Source organism: Thermobia domestica, chromosome 10 (genome assembly GCF_964235325.1).
Source record: "Thermobia domestica chromosome 10, izTheDome1.hap1.1, whole genome shotgun sequence".
Classification (NCBI taxonomy): Eukaryota; Metazoa; Arthropoda; class Insecta; order Zygentoma; family Lepismatidae; genus Thermobia; species Thermobia domestica.
This window is the reverse complement of record NC_137463.1, coordinates 234,322,391-234,346,478: the sequence shown is the minus strand read 5'-3', so window position 1 is coordinate 234,346,478 and position 24,088 is coordinate 234,322,391. Positions and strand designations below refer to the sequence as shown.

The window sequence follows — 24,088 nt, the reverse complement described above, 5'->3', positions numbered from 1 at the left end:
CTTCAGAAGTGATATGATAAGAATAAGTTATAACATATATTATTATATTAATAACAAGAAGAAACATCAAGAAACCTAGGTTAGATCCTTGAGGGACTCCCGATAGAATATTGAACTTGAAGATTACCAGTAACGTAAAACATTTTGTAGGATTATTCAACTGGAATTATCTTCACCACTCTGTGAGAATTTTTTATCTTGGAATTTAATATTTTTATCGTTATTTGTATATTCTATGCTACTACTATGTTGATGTGTATCAAGTTCAAAATAAAAAAGAATAATAGCATTCGATTTCAATAATTCAAAACCATGCTTTCATTAACTTTTATGATTTAGCTACAAAAGCCATTCACTTTAAAACATTGACATAATACTAACTTCTTTTATCTTAGATTATGATATTATGTAAATTCCATATTTAAATCTAGAAGTACAGAATAAACTCTGGTTGTTTCTCATAACACACTAGGAGGAGGGGGCGCCTTAGAATTCTCTCCCCGGGCGCTTACAACCCACGCGACGGCCCTGCTTAGTTTAATAGTTCGACTTGCAACTTATTTACAAAGTTCCAAAGATGATATAAGTACAGAAATGGAATGTACAAAAGACATCTTAAAACAACTGCAAATTTTATGAACTGAAAACGTTGTAACCACATTCAACGATATCTTCCACCAAGCATTCCAGATCATAAAACGTGTTCCGATACCGAAATAAAAATTCCATGTTTAACAAAAAAGCAAACAAGGCGGCAGAATTATCCGTCAGAAAAGCCGGAGCAGTACTTCGAAAGGGATATTTTCATACTTTGTATCGATGCCTTAATTTAGAATCTAACATCGCGCTTCGGACACAATAAGGATATACTGGCCGTTTCTCAGATTTTACTACCTCAAAATGTAAAATCAGTGCATGTGATACTGTAAAGAAATTGAGCATAAACATACATCAAATCAGGAGTTAAATGCAAATAATGGCATTACATGCTATAGTCCTAAAAGTGGAAAAGTGTTGAAAAAGACGTAACTATCAATCATAAGCATAATTTATTCCATCCCTTCATTGTCATACAACGAAATTGGACATGTCAGTTATATATATATATACCGTATACATAAACATATATACTGTTATTCCCCAGGATGTGGTTTCAGCCTTAGTATCGTGTCCTGTTTATTTGTATCCAACAATCCACCAGCTTCTGAAAATACTGGCCACCGTACTTCTTCCCATGGCTAGTGCAGAGATCATTTTCTACCCTGAAGCGTCTTAAAAGTTTTTTTTTTTTTTTTTTTTTTTGAAAGCGAACAAGGACAGAGCGAATAACAAATCATGCTATGTTATCATTTCATTGGTAGCAGGGTATTGATATAAAAAAAGTGGATATAGTATACATGAAGCTGCATCAGTTCCCGAAGGAGCAGGACGCTCATACTTTTAGGGATTATTCATTGAGTATGTACGAACTTACAAAAGGGGGTAACAAAGCGACTTTTATTTACTTATCGACTGATACGAAAATAAAAAAGAACGTACCTGTACTTTATATCTGTATGTGTAGTGCCCTTGTACTTCATCTATGACTGTGTGTGTGTGGGGGGGGAGGGGGAATTTAACGCATATCGCATGTCTTGTGCACATGGATACTTCTTACTATTGCACTACGTAGAAAATTTATGGTATTTCATGTAGAAGTGGTAATAGAACACAGAAGAAACGCAGATCAGGGGGTTCTCATGTATACTATTACCAAAAAAGTTATTATTACAATGGACAAACGTAGCAGGCGATGGAATTTAACACTCTTAATGTTAGTGTGTCGGTAACTGTGAGCGTGTGCACTCTAGGAGTTTTACTTTTTCCACCATCATCAGTTCAAATACCATCGCCTATCGTATTTATTTTAAAGCTTGATTCTGAGAATTCGTTAAACAATAATATTTTGTTCTAATATATATATATATATATATATATATATATTTTGTATTATCCTTTTCATTCTAGTTTATTTGAATAGTTGCAAAGTTAAAATTTTCAAGAATTTATATAAAAAGGGAACTTTATTCCTAATTATTGTCATAACCGGAAAGGGAACTTATAAATATTTCAAATGTTAATTACCACGTGACTCAACTTTAATGAAACATTACTACATTAAAACATTTACACGAATAATCTATGCAAGTATGTATGTAGAAAATGGGTGAAAATAATGAATGTAAACTATTTACTTGCCTATTAAAAATATAGTAGAGATAGTTCTCAATCCAAATAATAATAATAAATATATAAAAAATAATAAATATTTTACAAAAATAATTGCAGAAAAGTAATTTGATAACATTTACTGAGGGAACGTTGGTTTGTGGTTAGCCTTGACGCTTCGTAATTTAGAGTCGCTAAGTTGGAATTTGAATACCAAGCGTTCTGGCTGGTGATTTTACATCACCACCAGCCTAACGCCGGGAAAGTTTTTATACATAAGCTTTTGCAAACTTTCTGTAAAAAATTGTTTTTTTATTGTTAATGTTTCGGTATAAAATGGCCGTTTTGCTGTATCGGAAATATTTTTAGAAAATAAATACACACAATACATATTATGTATAATACAATCACCGTGACTTTATAAGTGATTGAGTGCGAAACTGAAGTTATAAAATACTATAACAAGACGTTATATAGTTAAATAAAGACAGTAGCTAGAAATAATTTATTTTAAATAAGCTGTTGCAAATGAATAGGAATACGATATTGAATCCCCAGATAAATTAATAACTTCCAATGATTTCATCGTTTCAACTATCAAGTTATTGAGGTTTGGCTTTATGCCTAAGACCATGTGCAATCATAGTTGGTACAAGTTTTAATTATTTCAGTTTCAAGAGAGAGTCGTGATTCAAAAGCAATACAAACGCTTAATCAAAGTTCGGTAAGTTTTACGAGTTTTGTTGGGAAAATTCATACAATCACACAAATCAGCGTCTTATCGACTAGAAGAAGTTATCTTTTGCGCAATTCAATAATATTAATAATGATAATATCTAATATATGTAGTAAACAAAGTCATATAACAACGACTCTTATTCGAAAATTTTAGATACTAGAAAGACATATTCACAAGGTGACCAGACGTCCCGTTTTAGACGGGACAGTCCCTTTTTTCCAACCGTTGTCCCGTTTTTTCTGATTCTCGAACGGGACGGCTAAATGTCCCGTTTTTAAGTAAAAATGACCTAGTTGTCCCGTAATTATTATTCAAAATATAAATCGTCAATGCAAATTCTACTCTCTTCCGTACAAACACTCGTTACCAAGGTTCAGCCGTGTAGTACTTCTGAATTTTTAAATGGGAATTGTGTGTTCGTGGTTCAAGTGGGAATTGAGTGGGAATTCTAAGTGTTCAACTAGTTAAAAGAATTGGTGGGTAGAACTTGCAATCGGGAACCATTATTTGTTGTGTGGTACACGTAAAGTTAGAAACGGTGTGTTATCACTCTTATTTGTGTATTTTGTAAATTGAGAACACTGTTGAGTCCCAAGTCAGAGATCCCCCCCCCCCTTCCAATGGCCGATTCATATGCGTCCCGTTTTCGCAAGTGAAAATTCTGGTGACCTTGCATATTCATTATCACACACCCGTCCAAATTGTGGATTTAGTTCCTTACGAAGGATAATTTTGGTGATTCGTCTAATGACGAATAATAGCTTGTAATTTCATATTCAAGGTATCTGTTCTATCATTTCATTAAACAGTCAAATGCCATCGAGAGAAGAGTTCGAATAAAATTTCAATTTAAAAAACAAATCAAATAACTTATATCTATATCTACAACATTATAAATTTGAAGTTATTATTGTCTGTAACATGATATACCGGAGAAACGGCCAAACCACTTGAAATTATTTGTTTTAAACAAACAGTACTGTCCTCAAGCCGGATTCTTGTCACGTTACTTTCACTTAAATCCGTTCCTAAAGTACGGGATAAAGTTCTTGGGCCTTATGCAGAGTCGTTTTGATGTATGATTAGCATCATAGTAAAGGCCTGACTACTGCAGGAAACATATGTTAGTCGAACTCTTTAGCATGGCACTAATCACGCGTCAGAACGACTCTGCGTAAGGCCCCTTATGTCTAAAATTATTATCTCAGAATCTTCTCATGTTAGGAAGACGAAACCCGTTTTATAAGCTCCTTATTAAAAATAAATGTTCATATTCCAAGTGTTGTAACAAATTCAGCTCGTAATGAGGGGATAGAGGCAATTTATATAATACGAGGGACGTACTATAATGATTTACACTTCTTTTTTCAGACTATTCATACATGTTACACAGTAATTGATGTAATCACCTTCCCAATATAATCTCCCTTTATGCATTTTTGCAAGCGGTGTGTCAGCTTCAGAAGATCCTTACAGAGATTGTCTGGAACAAATTGTTTGGAGTCTTACCCATGTTTGGACATTTTGTTCAAGTTGATGAGCATCTACAAACCGACGACCATGCAGAGATTTTTTTCTTTGACCCGAACAGGTAGTAGTCGCTGGGAGCCTAGTCCGGAGAGTGAGCAGGGTGTTACAGCACTGTAAACCCTAGTTGATCAATGGTAGCAGTGGTTTCTCGGATGGTGTGAGGACTGCATTATCATGTTGCAGAAGCACTCCTTTCTCCTATTTTCCTGGTCACTTTCTTTGAATGACACGATGTGAGCTGCACTTTCGTGGCGCCACTTTCCAGCCAGTTGATCAGGCAACCTATTATTGAAATTATATACTGTATGAAGATTGTACACCAAATTTTGTTCAGTTCTAAAATGCCTGTTTCAGTTTGTGCTAAAGTTATATTATTCAATCTAAAAGTACAAAGACCCTAAGTGTTTTCAAAAAAATAAATAAACAAATAAAATAAAATAAAATAAAATTAGTTACCTACCCATACTGGAAGAGGAGTTTTATTTGATGACTTAATAATAAAGTTCAATTTAATTCACTTTATCATTAAATATCTAATATTAATATTAAATTCTGTCCTCAGGTATGGATTTGAAGTAACATAAATTAAACTGGTGAACTTTAATGTTGAACAAAAGACAAGGTCTTTTGTGTCGATGTATTGTTTCAAGAGAAACACCTCGGGACGTATCCAGTGGGTGGGATATTCTAAGGACTGACTTAGATTGAAATCAGAGTTGACTTTTCTTTCTCTTTCTTTATCATGATTTTTTTATTTGTTTATATCAGTTTACTAGTTAGTATTCCGTTGGGTAGTTTTAAAGTAAAGTTATCAGAAATGGATAGCCTAGGGTGCATTCCGTACCAAGGAGTATATCACATTAAGTACTAAATTATCTTTTCTTTTTTCCCTCCCCGCTTTTAAGGGAATATCACAAGGTTCTGCCTCTAAAGCAGATAAATTTGTCTATTTATTTAAGGTATTGACGGGTCAAGAGAGGGTGGATTCTAGGGTAAGTGGGGAGAAGATGCATTTTCACCTTTTATTCCTCGGTTTTTGTTCGGGAAATTGAATTTCCTGGAATTGTTGTGATGCAGTCTGGGGAGCCGAAACGAGGTATGATTGTCGTGATGCATACTATTGAGCTGTTTAGGATACCTTGAGGATATGGATGGAGAAAAGGAAGGCGAAATGTGGGTGGGGCGGCTAGTGACATATAAATCGAGTACACTGGTTGTTGCTGCCGATTGAAGTGACGTTGACATGAAGGTTTTTTTTTCTTTCTTGTTTTTTTTAAATACTTGTATGGCTTTCTTGTTCAGGTATCACTTCTGTTTCACTCTAGTGGATTCTCTATGATTTATGGAAAACGGAGGTCCACCGATTTGGATATTTTCTGTCCTATCGAATGGTCGGGTTTCTTTGATTCTTGTACTTATTTTCAGGATTTTCTCTTCAGAATAGTAATTAAATACTTTCTTATGTTTAAATTGAAAAATTAAAGTGGAATGTACTGTTATATCCTCATTAAACTTGAAATATTTTTAAAAGACTCCCCCCTCCCCCGCAAAAACTACGGAAATAAACTTTTTTTTTTCAGTTTCTGCGTCCCTGTCGTTAACAGATCTAGAACCATTATGAGATTGTTTGGATTGCGGACAAACATGTGAGCACATTTACTGCAAGTGGGACTTGATTCCTTATTACGCTGGTGCTCCTAAGTGGTGTTCACAGAACAATTGTCGAGTACAAGAGCATGAACGGAATGATTCAATCCTAGAAGAAAGATCTAAAACAGAATGAAAAGAAAACACTGCCTTCAGTGGGAACGAGAAAAGCTATTTCTTCTGGACTTAAATAGTTGTCGAAGTTTGTCGTTACTAGCTGCTATGTCAAAATGTGGGCGTCAAGAATATATTTTTCCTTGCTTACAAATGCCACAATAGTCCCTACTGTGTACTAGATTGTAACTGAAGATTTTCTAATTTATTTATTATATGATTCAATACGGATGTACGAGCGGAGCTGGAGGCCACTGTCCTAACAGCCTGTTAAGAAATTTTGCATCGGCTAGTTCTCTGATGGCGTATATCAGTTCTTCAAACGTACTGAGAGGTTTTTGTGAGAAGGCAAATACAGTGTGTCCATAAAGTCGCGCAACCCAAGTTTGATTGTGTATATTTTTTGATTTAAAAATGATAAAGGTTTGAAGGAAATGTAAGCATGTTATATGTAGATCGCAACTTTTTGAATAAAAATTCATTTGATCAATTATGTACAAATTCTCATTGCTTATCATTAATTAACCTAAAACACACCTGTTGCAGTAATTTTACAACAACAGTGTTGCCAGGGGCCGCGTTTCTGTCAAAAAACACCCATTTTACGAACTTGCATTAAATAGTCTTTTTATATGGCAACACTGCATTAATCTTGTTACATTTTCGCACCAATGGATAAATGTTGATGCATACTGTACATATATACAGGAATTCACCCGCATGAAATCAGTTTTCTGCAACTGAATATTGATTTCCTTCAATTTGCACTTTTTATTTTACACTTACGGTAATTTCTTTCGTTACTACACAAAAACGTTACACGTTCCAGCATTGGTCATAATCTGGAAAATATCTACATAGAACATGCTTACATTTGCTTCAAGTCTCAAGACTTTATCATTTTTAGATTAAAAGATATACGCAATCAAACTTTGGGTTGCGCGACTTTACGGGCACACTGTATATTTCCATGATCGTATATTTTTAAAAGAAAGGTTGAGAACTTCCAGGGAATTCAAATATACGAAGAGGGATTTCGTGCTTTTGTACCGCAGATCTCTATTTCTCCGTTGCTGATAGAAGTCAATTATCAGCACAAAATTGTTTTAAACATTCATTTTTAAAATTTGCCTAAGGCATCGATGGTAAACCCTCTTTGCTGTTGAATTAAGAGGAGTTACGACATTCCACCCTGCTATTTTTGGTACCCTTAATATACACATAAAATATATTTCATTTAAAATATAAATAAGTTTATATAAATTTCCCTTAATTCAAACAATAATTTATTCTACCTGGGTTTAAACACTTTTACATGGTTTGTTTTTACAAAATTGAGAAATTTACAACCAAATAAAAGCTATCTGAAAACTAACCTCTTTTATGGCCGTCAAAACAGTTAATTAATGAAAGACCACTCCCAATAAATCGCGGTCTAACGAAGTGAAGTTTTATAGTACAAAATGTTATTTTGAAAATTAAGGGGATCTTATATCTTTTACCACTGGTTTCTCAGTCCCCATAAGGTAACATGTAAATTTTATTCATGAATATCTAACGAAATATGGTACGTAACAACTTAAAATCTTCCATATGAATAGAGAAAATCAATAGAAATTAAATAGTAGTTTCAATTTCACGCTTAATGACATAGATCGCGAGTAATTAACATTTTTTGGTAATATTGTAATGGACTATATATTACATAGTGGTTGAATGTATCTGCTCCGATTTGGTCTTCACGAAGAGATGTGCTGCTGACAGGCAGGGATTTCCCTCCCCCTCTCAAGTCCTTTTCCAATGGGTGTGGTAGAACGCCCCGGGCTGCCACCCTCATTCTATTTGTTTCCATCGTTTCTGCAGAGCAGGTATATTTTCTTGTAAACGCCAGAAAGAAAGAACACGACAATTTGAACTCTTTGTTTGTTACGATTCTCTGCTGCTGCATTAGTTAGTTCCAACTTTATAATAGCACTGCCTCAACTTTAAAAAATATACTGTGGGTAGTAGGATCAACAGTTCGATACAGATCATGGCTGAAATTTAGCGTTCCTTTGCAGCACTAAGTTTGTATGAGACATTTACATGAATACAAAATACATAATTCCCTCTAGTGACTGGGATTTGAAATTTGTAACGGGTAGTTACTTCCCCTTCTGGCAACATTATTCAAATTTTCAGGAAGTAATGAAAAAATCAACTTTACTTCAAGATCCATTCAACAGAAACGATGTACTGAAACCCATGAACCAAATTGCCTGTGAATAAACATACGTAAGTAACATTTCAAAAATACAGCAGCTCTTCCCATTGGTATAGTGCCTAGCTCGCTCATTTTGGAGCACGGATCTCGGGTTCGATACCCGGTGGAAGAGCCTTGAAATTTCATCCGTTACTAAGGATACGGATCCCACTGAAGGTTCCGTAATCACCAGTCTTTTACAACACTGGTGCAGAAAGGGAAGCTAAACTCTAAACCCACAAAGCCAATCAAGCTAATAAAGGACGGACGCAGTAATGTCACCATAATTTAGACTACATGGGCGATTTTATAATGTTTCAGACTATGGTCATAAATATGGGTGGAACTAGGGCTTCGAACATTTCTAGTTCTTGTTACTCGAAAGTAAGTAAGGGTAATATATACACATGGTGTTAGGAAGTAACTTTGGGAAGTGAATCCTCACACGTAAACGTGAAAAAGCCTACAGACCAATCTTGGTACACAAATGCGTTATTTCAGAGATATAGTCCGCAGAAAGTTGGTTGTAATGGTACAAAAAAAGAAATAACTAGAGAGCGAAATGTTGGATAAGTGATTATTTTCAGCCTAGATTCTAGTGGATATAGGAAGTGTATCAATTTTCCAGGATTCTCCAGGAAAGGGGTCGCATTTTCTTGTACCTCTAACAATAAGAGTAGTTTCCTGAAGGGTGAAAATTAGGAGGGAAAAAGATTTTCTTGGAAACGGCTCCAACGGATTTTGTTCATGTTTCATACATTAATATTGTATTTACAAAACTATACTGTGTTATGAGTTTTTGGGAAAAAAAAAAGTATTTCAGTCTTGGGCTGAGTTGTTTTCTGACGAAAAAAAAAAAAAAAAAGACCCAGGCCGTTCTGTTTGTAATCTGACAGTACAGTATAACTCATTTGTCCTACAAAGAATACACGGGGTAGTTTACTCTTGGAAATAAGTTTCGACTTTCTAAAAATCATGACCCAGACAACTTTGTTAAATAAATATTTTATAAATAACAGCAAACCGGCCCAACTAGAGGTCAAAGGTCAACTTGCTCTTTTCGCTCAGAATCAAGACTTTCATTACAAAAATGTGTAAGCGGTTACAGAATTTTATTGAAGATTATGAAACCTAATTGGTTGTCATAGAATAGCACAATAAAAGGTTTTATACTTTCAGTTTTATCCTAACTTAGCTCTAACCCAATCTATCTTAGGCTCTTATTTATTTCTTAACTGTAACTGTATGAACCAAATAATCTCTCAGATGTTTACAATTTCTTATCCTTTATTACGAATCTAAAGTAGATTTAACTTCATGCAAATAATTTTATATATTAGTTTTCATCAGACGCGCTACTCGGTTTGGCTTAGTCAATCATGAACAGTGCTGAATGGGCAGACTAGTAAACAATTTGTGCTCTACTGGCAACTAGTTTACGAATGACATCGAGTTTGACTAATTTTATGGTTTAAAAAATAGACGCCACGAATATCCATAAGGTAAAGAAAATGGTTCAAAAACAAGTAGCAGTGCCACGTGTACACCACGCAAAGGAGTTTGGTATTTATGGTACGATATTTTCACAATTAATATTGAAACTGGAAATTGTAGTAGATTTCTACCACTTCCGGATTTAGTAGAGAGATTAGACTAGAGACGAAATAGATTCTTGTGACGCCTAATTGATTGCAGTATAACGTATCACGTTATATACAGGTCCTCAGTCATAATTATAGCTATAAACTGTCTAAATTGCATTTAGATTTCCTTGCCTTTTATTGTGGCACATAATTATTGAAAATAAATGCACACCTTTATAATCATGCATACATACTTTCATATAATAGTTCCTGAATTATATATCATTTATTTACAAAACGTTGTAATGACAACGTAAAGACAAAAACTCATCAAAAATTTATCATATTAGAATCAATTTTAATTCTTTCCTTCTGGTATTTCTTTTTCTTCTTCAAGCTGGTTAGTGCATATTTTAAAATCATATATTGCCCGGAATATTTTAAAATTATACTGAAAATACAAGATAACTACACTGAAAATACAAGACGTCGTTACATCAGAAAACAGCTTTTGTTGTCTATTACAGTTTTTATTCTATAGCTTTCACCGTTAAAACTGGAAGTGGTTGATTTCCATCTCTTTTGGTTTGAATAGAGGCTTAAGACTGAAGAAAGTAGTTATTTTTAGAACGCTGAACATAAAGTAAAAAACCGCTTCTCGCTTTTACCATTCCTGTTCATGGAGATCACTACTGAAACCGGAAGTGGTTAATTTCTACGAGTTCAGGTTTCAATTGAAGATCAAAAGAGGAGATGAAAGGTAGACTTGACACGCTTGAGAGCTACTCGATTGGAGGAAACCGCTTTCATCTATTTTTTTTTTTTTTTAGCGTTTTTGCTCTACGTAGATCAATATTTATTGAAACCAGAAATACTAATAGTTAAAACAGAATTTGAAACATTTTCGGTTTTAGTAGAGAGTTAATAGGGATTAAATTTGTTCTTACGAAACACAAAACCGGATCTCACTACATATTACCGTTTTCGATTTATGGTGATCAATGATCAAACCGGAAATGGTTTATTTAAACCACTTCCGGTTTGAGTACATGGTTTTAATAAACTCAATTCTTGACTCTATATTTTGACCAAATTTGGTGATGATCCAGGAAGAGGTTCTTAACTTTTTTTTCCCCCACGGACAGACATGCATACACGGGTATGATAAATATATAAAGGAGTTTTGGTAAACGAAACTAGTTATTTTTTTAAAAAAAGGAAAAACTTGTTTTTTGACACCCCTGCATACAATTAATTCGTTCTAACCGCAGAAACATCATACTGTGGTTTTCTATGATAAATAATATAAAACGAAAAGGAACCTATCCATCCAGACAACAAAACAAATAGGCAAATAAGAAACATTTAGACTTCCTTTGGTTGTATGGTACTATAGTTGTCAGTGGCAGAGGTGAAAGCCGTTCGGAGAATCCGTCCGCTTGAAGCAACAAAAGATGTAGGAAAACAATCGGAAACATGTTCGAAACTGAGGTTTCAAAGATTATTATCTTTGTTCTATAGTTGCCGTCGTAAAGTAGTAGGAACTCGGTACGGAAGTGGGGGTAGGGTGGGAAGGAAGGCTGCTCAATGCGTAAATGATTATGAAAATGGAGGTGGTGGACACAAGTTTCTCTCCTCAAATTGCCACAATGCATTCCTCCCCAGCATGTGTTCTTCAAAGAATGTCACCCGTAGTAATTTATGAAGTATGAAAGTGGTCTTTTGATCTCTTACCTGCAATAGTGATTCCGTCATTACGGAAGTAATTATTACAATTAATCTAAGTCATTAAGTTTAAAATTGAGATAACCATCTTCTTTGTATTGCTCTTTGGGATTCGTATAGAAAATTGCAAGTTTCTAGGTGCAGTATTTTGTAAGATATTTATGAATTAAATTTTACATGTTACCTTATGGAGATTCTGAAGCCTGTGATGATCGGTAGACATCCCCTTAAGTAAATAAACTTAGATGCTTGGGAGGCTGCGGTAATTTGTCATTCTCGACTCTAAGTGAGCATCACACGGTTTAGATTTTCCACGTTGGATAAAGAAACAATGCCATATGAATTCGTTTACCAAATTTTGAGTTTATATATGTACACTCATGTCCAAAATTATTGTCGCATGTCTATAAATATGTTGTTGTAGGAATATAATTTGATAACGAATTCGCCCGGTATTTCTTATAATGTTAGTATGTGTATAATCTGCAAAGACATGTATGGGGCAAATGTCATGTCAAAAGAAAAGTAAATAAGAACAATAAAAGGAAAATAAAACTTTCTTGTCCATTTAGCAACATTTTGTTTTCCTCATTCTAATTTTCGTATTTACGATTCTTTTCCCATGAAATTTACCACAAATATACATTTCCCGATTATACGCGTAGTATTAGTATTAAAAGTACCCTGCAAAATCATTATCAAATTATATTATTAAAAGAAAACAGTTATAGAAATGCGACAATCATTTTGGACATGAGTGTACTTTTCTTTAAGTTTTCCTATTTCTCCGTGTCCCTAAATCTACGACAAATAATATGAATACACCTATTTTCTCTTTCGTGAAGCATATTTGTAAATATACGTTGTTTATTTCTACATTTAACTTGTCTCCATCTTGGAAACTTTAAAATAAAATCTTTATTTATTTATTTATTTTTGTTTCTGTTTTATTATTATTTTGAGTGCTATTGTATTTTTATAAAAATCTGATTTTTTTTTGAATTAAAGAAATAACACTAATTTGTAGGAACCCTGATACTTACTTTATGTTTTACATGTCAATCGTACTTGCTAGACAAATATGCCGTGAGTATACAAATTTCCTAAGATTCTTCTGGTGCAAGTTAAAAGATGTTTAAACGGGAAGATCAACTGACTGACTTTCCCTCACAGACCTCAGCAGACAGCAATGAGTAATGCGAGCTGGTCACTGGTGAAACTTCGAAAGAGACAAAGAATTTCTAATTCTTCCTTTTACTCATGTGAATAACTCTTCTGGTGTCCTAGTAAAGCTGATCTAGAAGTAAAAGATTTTTCACAGTGACTACACCTGTATGGTCGATCGCCTGTGTGCGACCTCTTATGAATTACAAGGTTCTTACTCTGCGTAAAGGATTTTCCACATAAGTCACACCTAAACTTCCTTTCGCCCGTATGAGAGACCAAGTGCTGAGCATGAAGATGTTGAGTTCGAGACCTCTTCCCACATACTTCACAAACGTACGGTTTCTCTCCAGTGTGTATTCTCTGATGTTCAATCAATGACACGCGACTTGTTAAACTCTTACCGCATTCATTACAAGTATATAGTTCCACTTTCTTGTTTATCCTATTATGAATAGTTTGATGTTGTTTCAAACGGTTCGCGAACAGAAAGGTTCGACCACAGATATCACACACAAAACCCTTAGACTTGTGTTTTTGCAAATGGGTATAGTAACTACCGTATGAAAAATAATGTGCATTGCATGTTTCACAAATATATATCTTGTCTTGGGTATGGATATTTTCGTGATTTTCAAAGTTTAGTTTTTCGTAAAATCCTCGATTACAAAACCTGCAACGATAAGGTGGTTCTTCTGTGTGTTTTTTCTCGTGATAAGTCAATTTAATTTGGGACAAGAACGCTCTTCCACAAATGTTACACACAAACTTAAGTTTTTCCTTGTCATGGCGTTTGACATGTTGTTTAAGATCCTGCAAAGTTTTATATCGTTTCATACAAACTTCACATTCATAATTTCGTTCTTGAGTGTGAGTCCTTTTATGCTGAAGATAGTATGTTCTATTTACAAACTTATTACAAATTTCACATTTGCGACGATGAACCTTCTTGGAGTCCGTAACACCAAAATCCTTTCCGGTAATTGTGTTAAGTTGAGAATTCGCCTTTGTAATCTGTGAATCCTTAATACTGGAATTCTTTGTGCTAATTGCTTTAAGCTGAGAAACCGCCTTTTCAATTTGTGACTTGTTACATTGGATATTATTGGAAGGACGATAACAGTTGTTATAGTCTTGATACTTTTGTTGATTCATAAGCACGGTAGATTTTTTGCACATTTTCAAAACTGACGCACAATCTTCGTTAAGCAACTGCCTCCTGCAAATAACAGAAATAATTATTACATGAATAACTATCTAAATTTATGTCTAGAACTGAAGAAATGCGCTCTTGACCATTTTAAAGAATATTCAATAAATAAATGAAAAAGTACCGTATATACTCGAATCTAAGACGTACTTCTTCTGCCAAAATTTCAGGTATAAAATGAGAGGTGCGTCTTGGAATCACATATAAAACCGCTCCGGCAATGAGGTTGACTAAAGTGTGTGAAAGTTTGTACAGACAGTGAAAGTGCTTAAGCAGGATGTTCTCTGTTCACTTGACATTTAAATGTTTAGTTTGAACAAATAAACCCGTATGATTTAATTTGTACTGTCAAATTCTGAGTTGCTTCATTGAATATCTAGGATGAGTCTTAGAACTGAATACAAGTAATTGGCACAACTTTTTAAGTTTAGAAATGGGGGTGCGTCTTATACTGCTTGTAGACGATCCAAGAAAGCTTGAACAAGACTCTTGATGTAAAGACCAAGAGCATTCAAGACTCTTGATGAATGAACAAGATCATTCAAGACTATTTGATGAAAAAAGCGTCAGTACTGAAGTCATTTTTTTCTTGAATTCAATAGTTTCGTTCAAGAAATTTCGTTTCGGTTCTGTTCTAAACAATCCAATTCAAGAGCATTCAATAGCAAATCAGCGCTCGAGTTGAGTGCAGGAAAATAAAAAACAAGTATGATGGCATCGTGAAACAGAGCTGCAGTTGTTGAATAAATATCTTTTTGTTACTCTTTTCCATAATTATCTGATATTCCAAGTGTGCATTATAATAAACAAAAGCTAATATTCGCGCCGCAAGATACTGTTAGTATTTTTTGTTGATAACATACACGATTTATAGTTATAATGGTTGCATGCCCATAACTTTTGTTAAATTTTGAGGCAATGAGAAGTATAAGTATTAATTTGAGAATTTAATATACAAGAATACCGGGTGTAGATTAAGAAAGAAGAGTCCATTAAATAAAAAATATATAACTGGCTTTTCTTGATTTAATAAGACATTTTGTACTGTTATTAATCTCTGATAATATCAAATAATTGCGTACAGATTGATATTATGCTCGCAAACTGAAGTATCCTTGAAATGATTACATTTTATCCTATAGTAATCTAATTATTTTATCACGAAATCCACACGTAGTATTTCAGAAGTTATTTCTTAAGGTAGAGGTTGCTTTCACGCGTGCAGTTTAATTTTACCAGTGCTTTCCCGTAAGGTACAAATGTGCATCCTAACATATGTTACATACAAGACAGTGCAAGTAATAATAATAACCAATAAATAAAATCGAGAATGCTATTTAACAGTGTCAGGGCAGGAGCATTGAAGGGGTCCACGGGAGAGTACGGAGCACGCGCGTCATCGACGGAGGTTATAGTGCAAGAAACATACGAATAAGAATCATGGATAAATGAGAATTGTGCAACAAACCCTTGACATCATATTCACTCATTTGAACTGAACTATAGCCCTAGTAATGATTTGATACTGGTAACATTACTTCTAAACATAAAATACTGGTTTTCTACATTATACAGGCATGTTCCGACAGTGGGAATTATTATGGTATCTCTGACAATCCTCCTTCATACTACACACTCACACATTTTAACAGTAAAATTACTATTCGTTTGACAGGTTATTCTTAACCAGTACCAAATATGGGTTACATTTGTGAAGAAAGTCTGATGCATGTATGGGCGGTAAGTGCAGTAGCTGAAACAATATTATCATTGCTTCCTTTGGTTTTCTGTGATTTCATCCTTTTCTTTAAACAGTCTTCGATACCATAGCATAAAGTCATTGCCAGGAAACAGTTCGAATTTTTTTGAGTGTGGTTCTGTCATCAGCACGCCATTTGAAGAATCAGATTTGAAAAAAAAAAAAAAGTTTAGTATAGGGAACGATCTTATACCTAAGCAGCACTTTACTTTTTTAACGTCGGGTAACCTAACCCGTATTTAATGTAAAAGGGACAAAAGAGTTAGTGAAAATTCGATGGGATTGCTGCAAAATCAATCGACCTTTTTTTCTAAATTATTTAATATAATCTGTTAAATTACAAATGCCTGAAGAAAGTTGCGAAAAATATGCTAACATTATAGCTATTCATGCGTAGGTCTGTACTAAATTAGTATGCAGTTTCACTTTCATTTGTTTTCATAGTTACAATCACTTGTTTTGGACTGCCATCTATTAACAAGAATATAAAACAGATTCAATACCTCTATGGTCGTGTAAAAGTTGTTTCAAGTCCCTTCGAGACTCTTGTTCAAGTGTCTTAAACAATACTCTTTTGAACGTGTAAATTTGAAGTATTGAATGGTCTTGTTCAAGCTTTCTTGGATCGTCTACAAGCAGCATTAGATTTGAGTATATACAGTATTTGCCTTTCTGTTTTGCCCTCATAACTGCACTGGAATTTCCAATTACAATTACCATGCACCCCTCTTCTCTCTGTTTATATTTTTTTCATTTTTTCTAATAATTTTACTCTACTTCTTTAGTTGTATGCGGAGCTCGATGCATGTTTTTATCACCAGTATATCCTTCTTTTTTTCCTTTAAGTCTTAACATCATAACTCTATCAGCAATAAATACTACTTTCATTACCTTCTCTTTCAAGAGCTCACTAAGAATTATTCCTACACCACTATAACTACCCTTCTCATTACCGTCAAATGGGGTGAATAGAAACATGGGGGTGAATAGAAACAAAACTCCCAGATTAGTTTTGGATTTATCTGGACGATAAATTAATCAAGAAAACTGAAATTTCTTAACATAGTCTTATACGGCTAAAGTGTCCAGGGCAGAGACAAAATGTTTACTGAGTTGGGAACACTGAGGTAGACGGCAGTAGCATTAATGTGTTACTGAAATCTTACACGGTATTTTAGCGCTCCTTAAACTTTCTTGGTAAGTATGACATTTTCATATTTGTTGCATTTGAACATATGCCTATTTTGTAGTTTGTTGTTTCATTTACTGACGTTCATAGTAAAAGTTTTCCTTTTGTATATTATTTTTAATCAAAATTTAACTTTACTGGGTTATTGTTATGATTTTTAATTAGTGGGGTGAATAGAAACACTTCTTGGGAAATTCTTGAAATTCCTCAAGGAGTGGAAAATTCTTGAGGAGCAGAAAAAAGGACCTGATAGGAATGTATCAACCATCTCTAAAAACAAATTTCCAAGTCTTCTGAAAAAAAAGTGTGAAACTGAAGGAGGAAAATATCAGGGCTGAATTTGAAAAGTGTGGAATTTTTCCCCTTTGTCGAGACCAAATACTGAGGATGTTGCCAAAAAAAAAAAAAAAAAAAAAAAAAAAAAAAAAGACAATGAACGAGAAGAAACAGAACAGCAAAAGTCATCTCACACTGTAAACCGTTCCCTTATGGATCTTCTCAGGAGCATGAGAGAAGATGAAAAAATTAAATAAGGGAAGAAGAGAGTACGAATAGATGTTTCTGGTAAGAGTTTTGGTTTGTTTTCTGAAAATGATACATTTTCATCAAATCACAACGAAACTCAACCTACCTTTGTATTGTCGGAAGAGGAGAAAGACAACACTCCAGAAGACAACATTCCAGACGATCACGAACTAGATGATGGTTTTCTAAAGCTGGTGATTTTGCTGTGGTAAAATGAGAAGCTAAAACTCGATGAGACTATTCAGCACCCAAGTGCAAAAATGGGAACATGATGCATATGTGGGAGTGTTTTATAAGAGAGCACATAAACAATGAAATTTTCAGAACGAAACTGATGGGTTTTATTAGGAGTTCGTCAGCACGCTTTAAGTATATGATAACTTTCGGGCCCCTTCGTGGCTAAGCGGTTAGCGTACGCGCCTTTGGCGTGGGAGACCCGGGTTCGATTCCCGGCGGGAGCTCATGTAGTTCTGATTCTACGTTAATCAGTAGGTTCACGTCTCATATAGCCTCGCTGCTGAACGGGACGTAAACCTCAAAATAAACTCAACTCATGATAAGTTTCCCTGATGATTTCAGTGGTTTAAATCTTATTCAAATATCATCAAAACTATATGGTCGTTTATACCTATATTGTGCATTGTATTGTTTTATAAGTTTGTAACTTATGTAATACTGGTCTTATTGAACTAATATCTTGCAGGTATCAAATAAATCGTTCGTTTCAACAAATACGCTGTTTCTTTTTTACCTTTCCAATAGTATAAAAGAAACAACAATGAAAATAAAGTAATTGTTTCTATTCACCCCATGGGTAGGGGTGAATAGAAACATTAAGAAAAATCAAGGTGAAGAAAAGTGGAGTTGATAAATTAATATGACGTTTACTGAAATTCATTAGCATATTAAGACCTTTCTTTTGGAATAATCTGATACGCGAAATCTTTAACATTACCAGACTTATATTCTCATATAGCCAAAAATGTGTTTCTATTCACCCCATTTGACGGTACCTGAGTATAATATTCTATATTGTTGGCAGGAGGTGTCACGGAAGACTACAATGCTGTCTAACGTAAGGTTAGTTAGTCTATGGGTGTCAAGATGAACAAGGTATAATGAAGATGTAGAATATATGTCGTAAGTACAAAGATCAGAAAGACTGTATACGCATATAAACTGGGAAAGATTCAAAGATATTATTGTCATAAGATTACAGAACAAAGGTACGATTAAAAGGTAGAATAAAGAGTTCAGCTTTATATAAAAGTGAACACATGAGTTTGGTTTACCGTGCTATACGATTATGAACAGTTTAAGATAAGTACAACTGAAACCTAAATATCAATGGCTTAAATCCCTCCTTTTAGAAAAGCAACAACCTTTTATAATTATTCTTTTTTAAAAGTTAACAAACGGCGCGATTGTCTTTAAAGAACTTTATGCTCTCAAGTTGGTGGAAACAGAAAGAAGATGGTTGATTCAAAAGGTAAAAGGAGGGTTTCATAGGAATTTGAACACAGAGACCAGGAGATAACGTTATTAAAAGAAGAAATATGTTTATTAAAATGCCAATTAAAATGCCAGCAAGAAAATACACCAACCAAACAGAAATATAATAACTACCTATCTACACTGTCAAGCACTAGTGAAGTATTTAAGTCATGTACAAGATGTAAACGAGTTCACATCAATACGGAATATCCAGCTAAATCAAAACGATGTTTTAGATGTCTGTTTATTGGTCATTATGCGAGAGCATGTTTAGCCAAAAGGTTTAGTCCCAAGCTTGAGTGGAAATATCAAATCAAAAACACAAAATTTGCAATAGTTGAAAAACCTAATCTTAATCTAATTCATTTACATGCAAAAATTTCAACAGTAGATCAGGATCACAATCCAGTTGTGATGCCAAAAGCCAAAGCTCACTTAAGACAAAAATCTACGTCTCACCATCAGTCATTAGTAAACGTAGCAAACTGTCACATGGAAGAAGCGGAGAAGATGGTGGAGAAAGCATGGGAAGCTAAGCAGTACGGCGAAAAAGATGAAGCGGAGATTGCTAGAAGGAAGACAAGATTGAAAAAACTGAATTCGGGTTAACAACTCCAACTGGAATGGCGTGCAGGAGGAGGAGGATAATGCTGTGTAGACTAAGGTTAGTTAGTCTATGAGTGTCAAGGAAAACAAGATGTAATGAAAATGTAGAATATATTTCGTAAGTACGAAGACCAGAAAGTATGAGCATATGAATTGGGAAAGATTCAAACAGATATTGTCAAAAGATTACAGAACAAAGATACGATTAAAAGGTACAATAGAGAGTTCAGCTTTATATAAGTGTGAACACATGGGTTTGATTTACAGTGCTATACGATTACGAATAGTTTAAGATAAATACAATTGAAATATAAATAACACTAGCATAAAACCCTTCTTTTAGAAAAGCAACAACCTTTTATAATTATTCTTTTTATTAAAAGTTAACATATATATATCCTTCGCTGTTTAACTCCCTATTATCTTCCCATCTAACTTTACAAACTCCTACCAAGTCTATGATATTTTGTTTCATTTCATTAGAATTTTCTAACTTCTCTCCCTGTAACACGGTACATACGTTCCATGTCCCTATTCTAAACTCTTTGCTCTTCCTTGTCTTCCTTTCTGTAGCGATCTTTTCTACATTATTACTCTCTCTTTTCATATTTCTTTCTCCGAGACATGCCCCTCCCCAAGATCCGAATGAGGGATATTTTAACTCCAGAACTATATTTTAACCTGCGGAAGACCATAGTACATATGTTCTCTTTCTCCTGTCAGAAAACTAGGGAAAAATAGAGTGGTGGTTTCCTGTTGCCTTCCACCTTGCAGTATCCACCTTGCGTGTCACTATGATTACGCCTAGGATTAATGTCCTAGTTGCCATACCAATCACTATAATTTCCCCCAACTTGGCTACTGGAGAACTGTTGCCTTCTCTCAGAACACTGTTCATCTGGTTACTCCATTTAAACCAATTTGGTAGGGGTGACCCTTCTGGTAGAGAAATACCGTCGACATAGCTCTAAATTTCACTGTAGCACACAATCCACTCCACCCGACACATAAGTGTCTTCGTAAAGGTGTATTTATCGGGAAGGAATGATATACAACGAGTGAAAAAATCTACGACTGAATGGTGATTCCAATCCGGGTTTACGTCTTACCATGGTTTGATATACAATCGTTATTTCCTCTATTTATCAGACACAACTTCCGGAGAGAACGGTAACAGGAAAGCAAAACTCACATTCTTAACAATCAAAATTAAATGCATAGTTTTTATAACTTTCTCACAGGGGCGTCATTTAGGGAAGGCAGGAGGGGGCAAATGCCCCCTCCCCAAGAGTTTGAGGAATACCAATGCTTTAATAGATCGTCTACTAATATACTAGTACAAAACGTGAGATTCTTATGTCAGTGGTGTTCTTGCCCCTCCCAAGCGAAGTCTGAGATGACGCCCCTGCTTTCTCATATGGAAACTAGTAGTATCACTGTCTGGAAAGCATCATATAAATAAACCGTCGATGTGGAACATACAAAATTATAAAATGTAACTGAAAAAGCAAATAATTATGAGCATTCACTGATCAGAAAGCACTCAGTTGTATAAGCACAAAAATTGCTGAACTTCACATTTATCCACGACCAGTCGCTCGTTTGAGGGAGAACACCTTTGACCATTTGCTTTTACAGAATAGCATGTGTGATACATTTAAAGGCAACTTCCAGTAAGAATTCACAGCATAAAAACACAGAGTAAGGATTGTCCTTCACACTTTATTCATTTTAGAATTAATACTAACTTTGGACTGGAATTCTTTCTTGAATAAACGAAAGTATTTCATTGTTCCATTGTTCCGAGTTTCCTGCACTTCGAATTAGACACAACTTCAGACATTTTAATGACACGCTCAGGAATTCTAATTACCATTCTATTTACAGGTTTATGCTATTCCTGAATATCACTTGTGAATATTCTTTCGACTCTCCCCTAGCAACTTGGTTACGGAAAACAACTGGTGAAGGAAAAAAAATAGGAAAAAGTAAAAGGACTTACTAGGATAGAGCAGTGCAGGAATCACCTTGTCACACTTAAAACCACGCGTCAAATAATGAGAACATGGGCTGCAATATGGCGAGTTTAATTTGCGTATTCTTTTGTTCATTAGTGGAAGGTTAGCAACTATTGTTGATGATTTTTACTGTTATGCCAATATTGTGGAAATTTTGTAATCACTACTTCCCATTCATCACTTCACCAATCTCTTCTTAAATTTAACTTTTTTCTTTTCTTTTTTATGAATAAACAAATTTTCAGAAACAAGTTTCTTTATGTTATACTGTAATGAGTTTCTGTTAAATGTTCCGATATACCTCAAACCAGACTTTCCGATTTATCATACCCAATATGTTAAATATTTCCATTAAAATACGTATCCCAAGAAGTAGGGAGAGAAGTTTAAAATGAATGCCAAAAATAGTGTATCTCACGAGCCATTCATGTTACGGAGACGAAACTTGGTATACGAACTTCTTATTAAAATCCAGGGAAAACGTGTCCCAGTGTTTTCAGAAATTCCACTTCTAAGGGGAAGGAAAGAGAGCAATTTTAATATTTTTTTCTCAATATAGAAACGTCACATCCAAGGCCGGACCATTTGAAATAAATTTCCAAACATAATACTTGACTCAAGATGTGCTTTTATCATGTTACTCTCACTATAATATGTACCTTAAGAGGGAAGAATTCAAATACACCCCTTTCAAATATCTTCCATTTTTAAACTTAATTCTCCAGCATGAAGAATGAGCATTTCAGACTTAAATAATATTAATCTTAATTCAAATCACTGATTTAAACAATAATCATCAGTTCACGCTGATTTATATTAATCAACCATAAAAATAAGCAATTTTGTTTCACACTCCCTGGTTTATTATTACAGGTCAAATACTTACATCTGATTTGCTAGAGCTGCTGAAAATGAAGCCTTGTCAGCATTACTAGGAAATTCAGAAGACTCCGAAGATGATGCTGTTTGTGACTGAATCGTTGAAGCATGTTCAGAATCTGGTTCTGATGACATATTCACTTCTTTACTACCAACATCAGCAGCAGGAAAATTACATTGCTTATCTACTTCATCATTAATATCATTATCGTCGTCGACGTCACCGTAATTACTTTCTTGCTCTTCCTCCTTATCAATTCCTCCCCGATCATCATCATCATCACTTACAGGCTCTTGTTTAGGTACGACATTTTCACCTGCATATTCCTCATTAGAGCATAGAAAAAACGGATCTGGATCTGTAGATAAATCTTCTGGTATTCCCATGTCTTCATTCATATCAATTTCCTTATACTCAATTTTACATATATCCTGCAAAAAATGAAGACAAAATTATATAAAGAAACGAGGATTACAAATAGGTATCACGATTTCGAATTGATAATCTCTCTTAATCAGTTTCTCAGTCATGCTGCAGATTTGTAGAGGAACAAGAACAATGCAAATTTTAAATGCGCAAAGCGATATTTGTAAAGCTAAATACACAAGCTTTTGGGGTCAATTTTAAATTATTACACACAAATGGTAACCATCCAATGCGTAAGATTGTGAAAGGCACGTGATTTTTTTTTTATGAAGTTGGCAACTATTCTATTACTGACAGGTACCATATTGTTTCTCAACATCATAGACCAATAATAAACAAGTGTCAACCCATAGCCAATATGATAGTATTTATTAAAATTGATGTTATATAAAATGTTATACTAAGAATTTCTACTGCAGTAAATGAATTTTTATATCTGGTGCCACACACCAAGCTACACGGGTAATTACCATGGAAAATACATAGTTATTATCCGTGCAACAAGAGCTGCCTTCTGACAGTTGGGTAGAGCACGCGGAGTATTGGTGGTGCTGTTGCCAAAGGCTCTGCAACAGACACAACCGCTCTGGCGGCCAATTACGACATAGGCCAGGTCTTGTTGCACGGACAGTAAGTGTGTACATGATGAGTGAAAATACACAATGAAAAGAAGTACTTTTACGTGTTTTGCACACCAAGTTAATGGGAAGAAACATAGTGGTTTTTCTTTCAATGAGAAAAATCGACAGAAAGTGGTGAAAAGTGACACTCTTAACAGAAATTTCCACGTCATGAACAAAATTCCACAAGTAAGTGTGGGTAGTTACAAGTGATAACCAAACTTAGCTGCTCTTCGGATGATCCTGCTTCCTTTCAATTCTCCAGGTAACAACTCACGAGCATGATATCCATAGACGATAGCACAACAAACGAAATGGTGCTGAAGAAGGTCATGATATAATACAATATCCAAAATCTTCACAGGGTACAGAGGTCAGTTTACTGTTTATTGATACGAATAATTACAAT

At 34.5% G+C, this 24,088-nt stretch overlaps 1 protein-coding gene across 5 annotated transcripts in view; it reads right to left on the bottom strand.

The window, feature by feature from the left end:
* Positions 1-451: 451 nt before the first annotated feature.
* The window catches only part of LOC145663089 (uncharacterized), a 33,039-nt gene continuing 9,402 nt past the window's right edge, over positions 452-24,088 (bottom strand). For 4 of the 5 annotated variants that reach the window (XR_014127150.1, XR_014127147.1, XR_014127149.1 and 1 more), the window contains exons 3-5: positions 22,640-23,064; positions 12,832-14,171; positions 452-4,759 (exon numbers count right to left, since the gene is read on the bottom strand). Coding sequence is in view for 1 of the 5 variants with exons in the window: in XM_081729355.1 (XP_081585481.1) it covers positions 13,043-14,171; positions 22,640-23,064 (1,554 nt within the window). In the remaining 4 variants the exon portion in view is untranslated. Of the gene's footprint in view, positions 4,760-11,982; positions 14,172-22,639; positions 23,065-24,088 lie in introns of those variants that run through there. The other variant, XM_081729355.1, reaches the window with a different exon arrangement.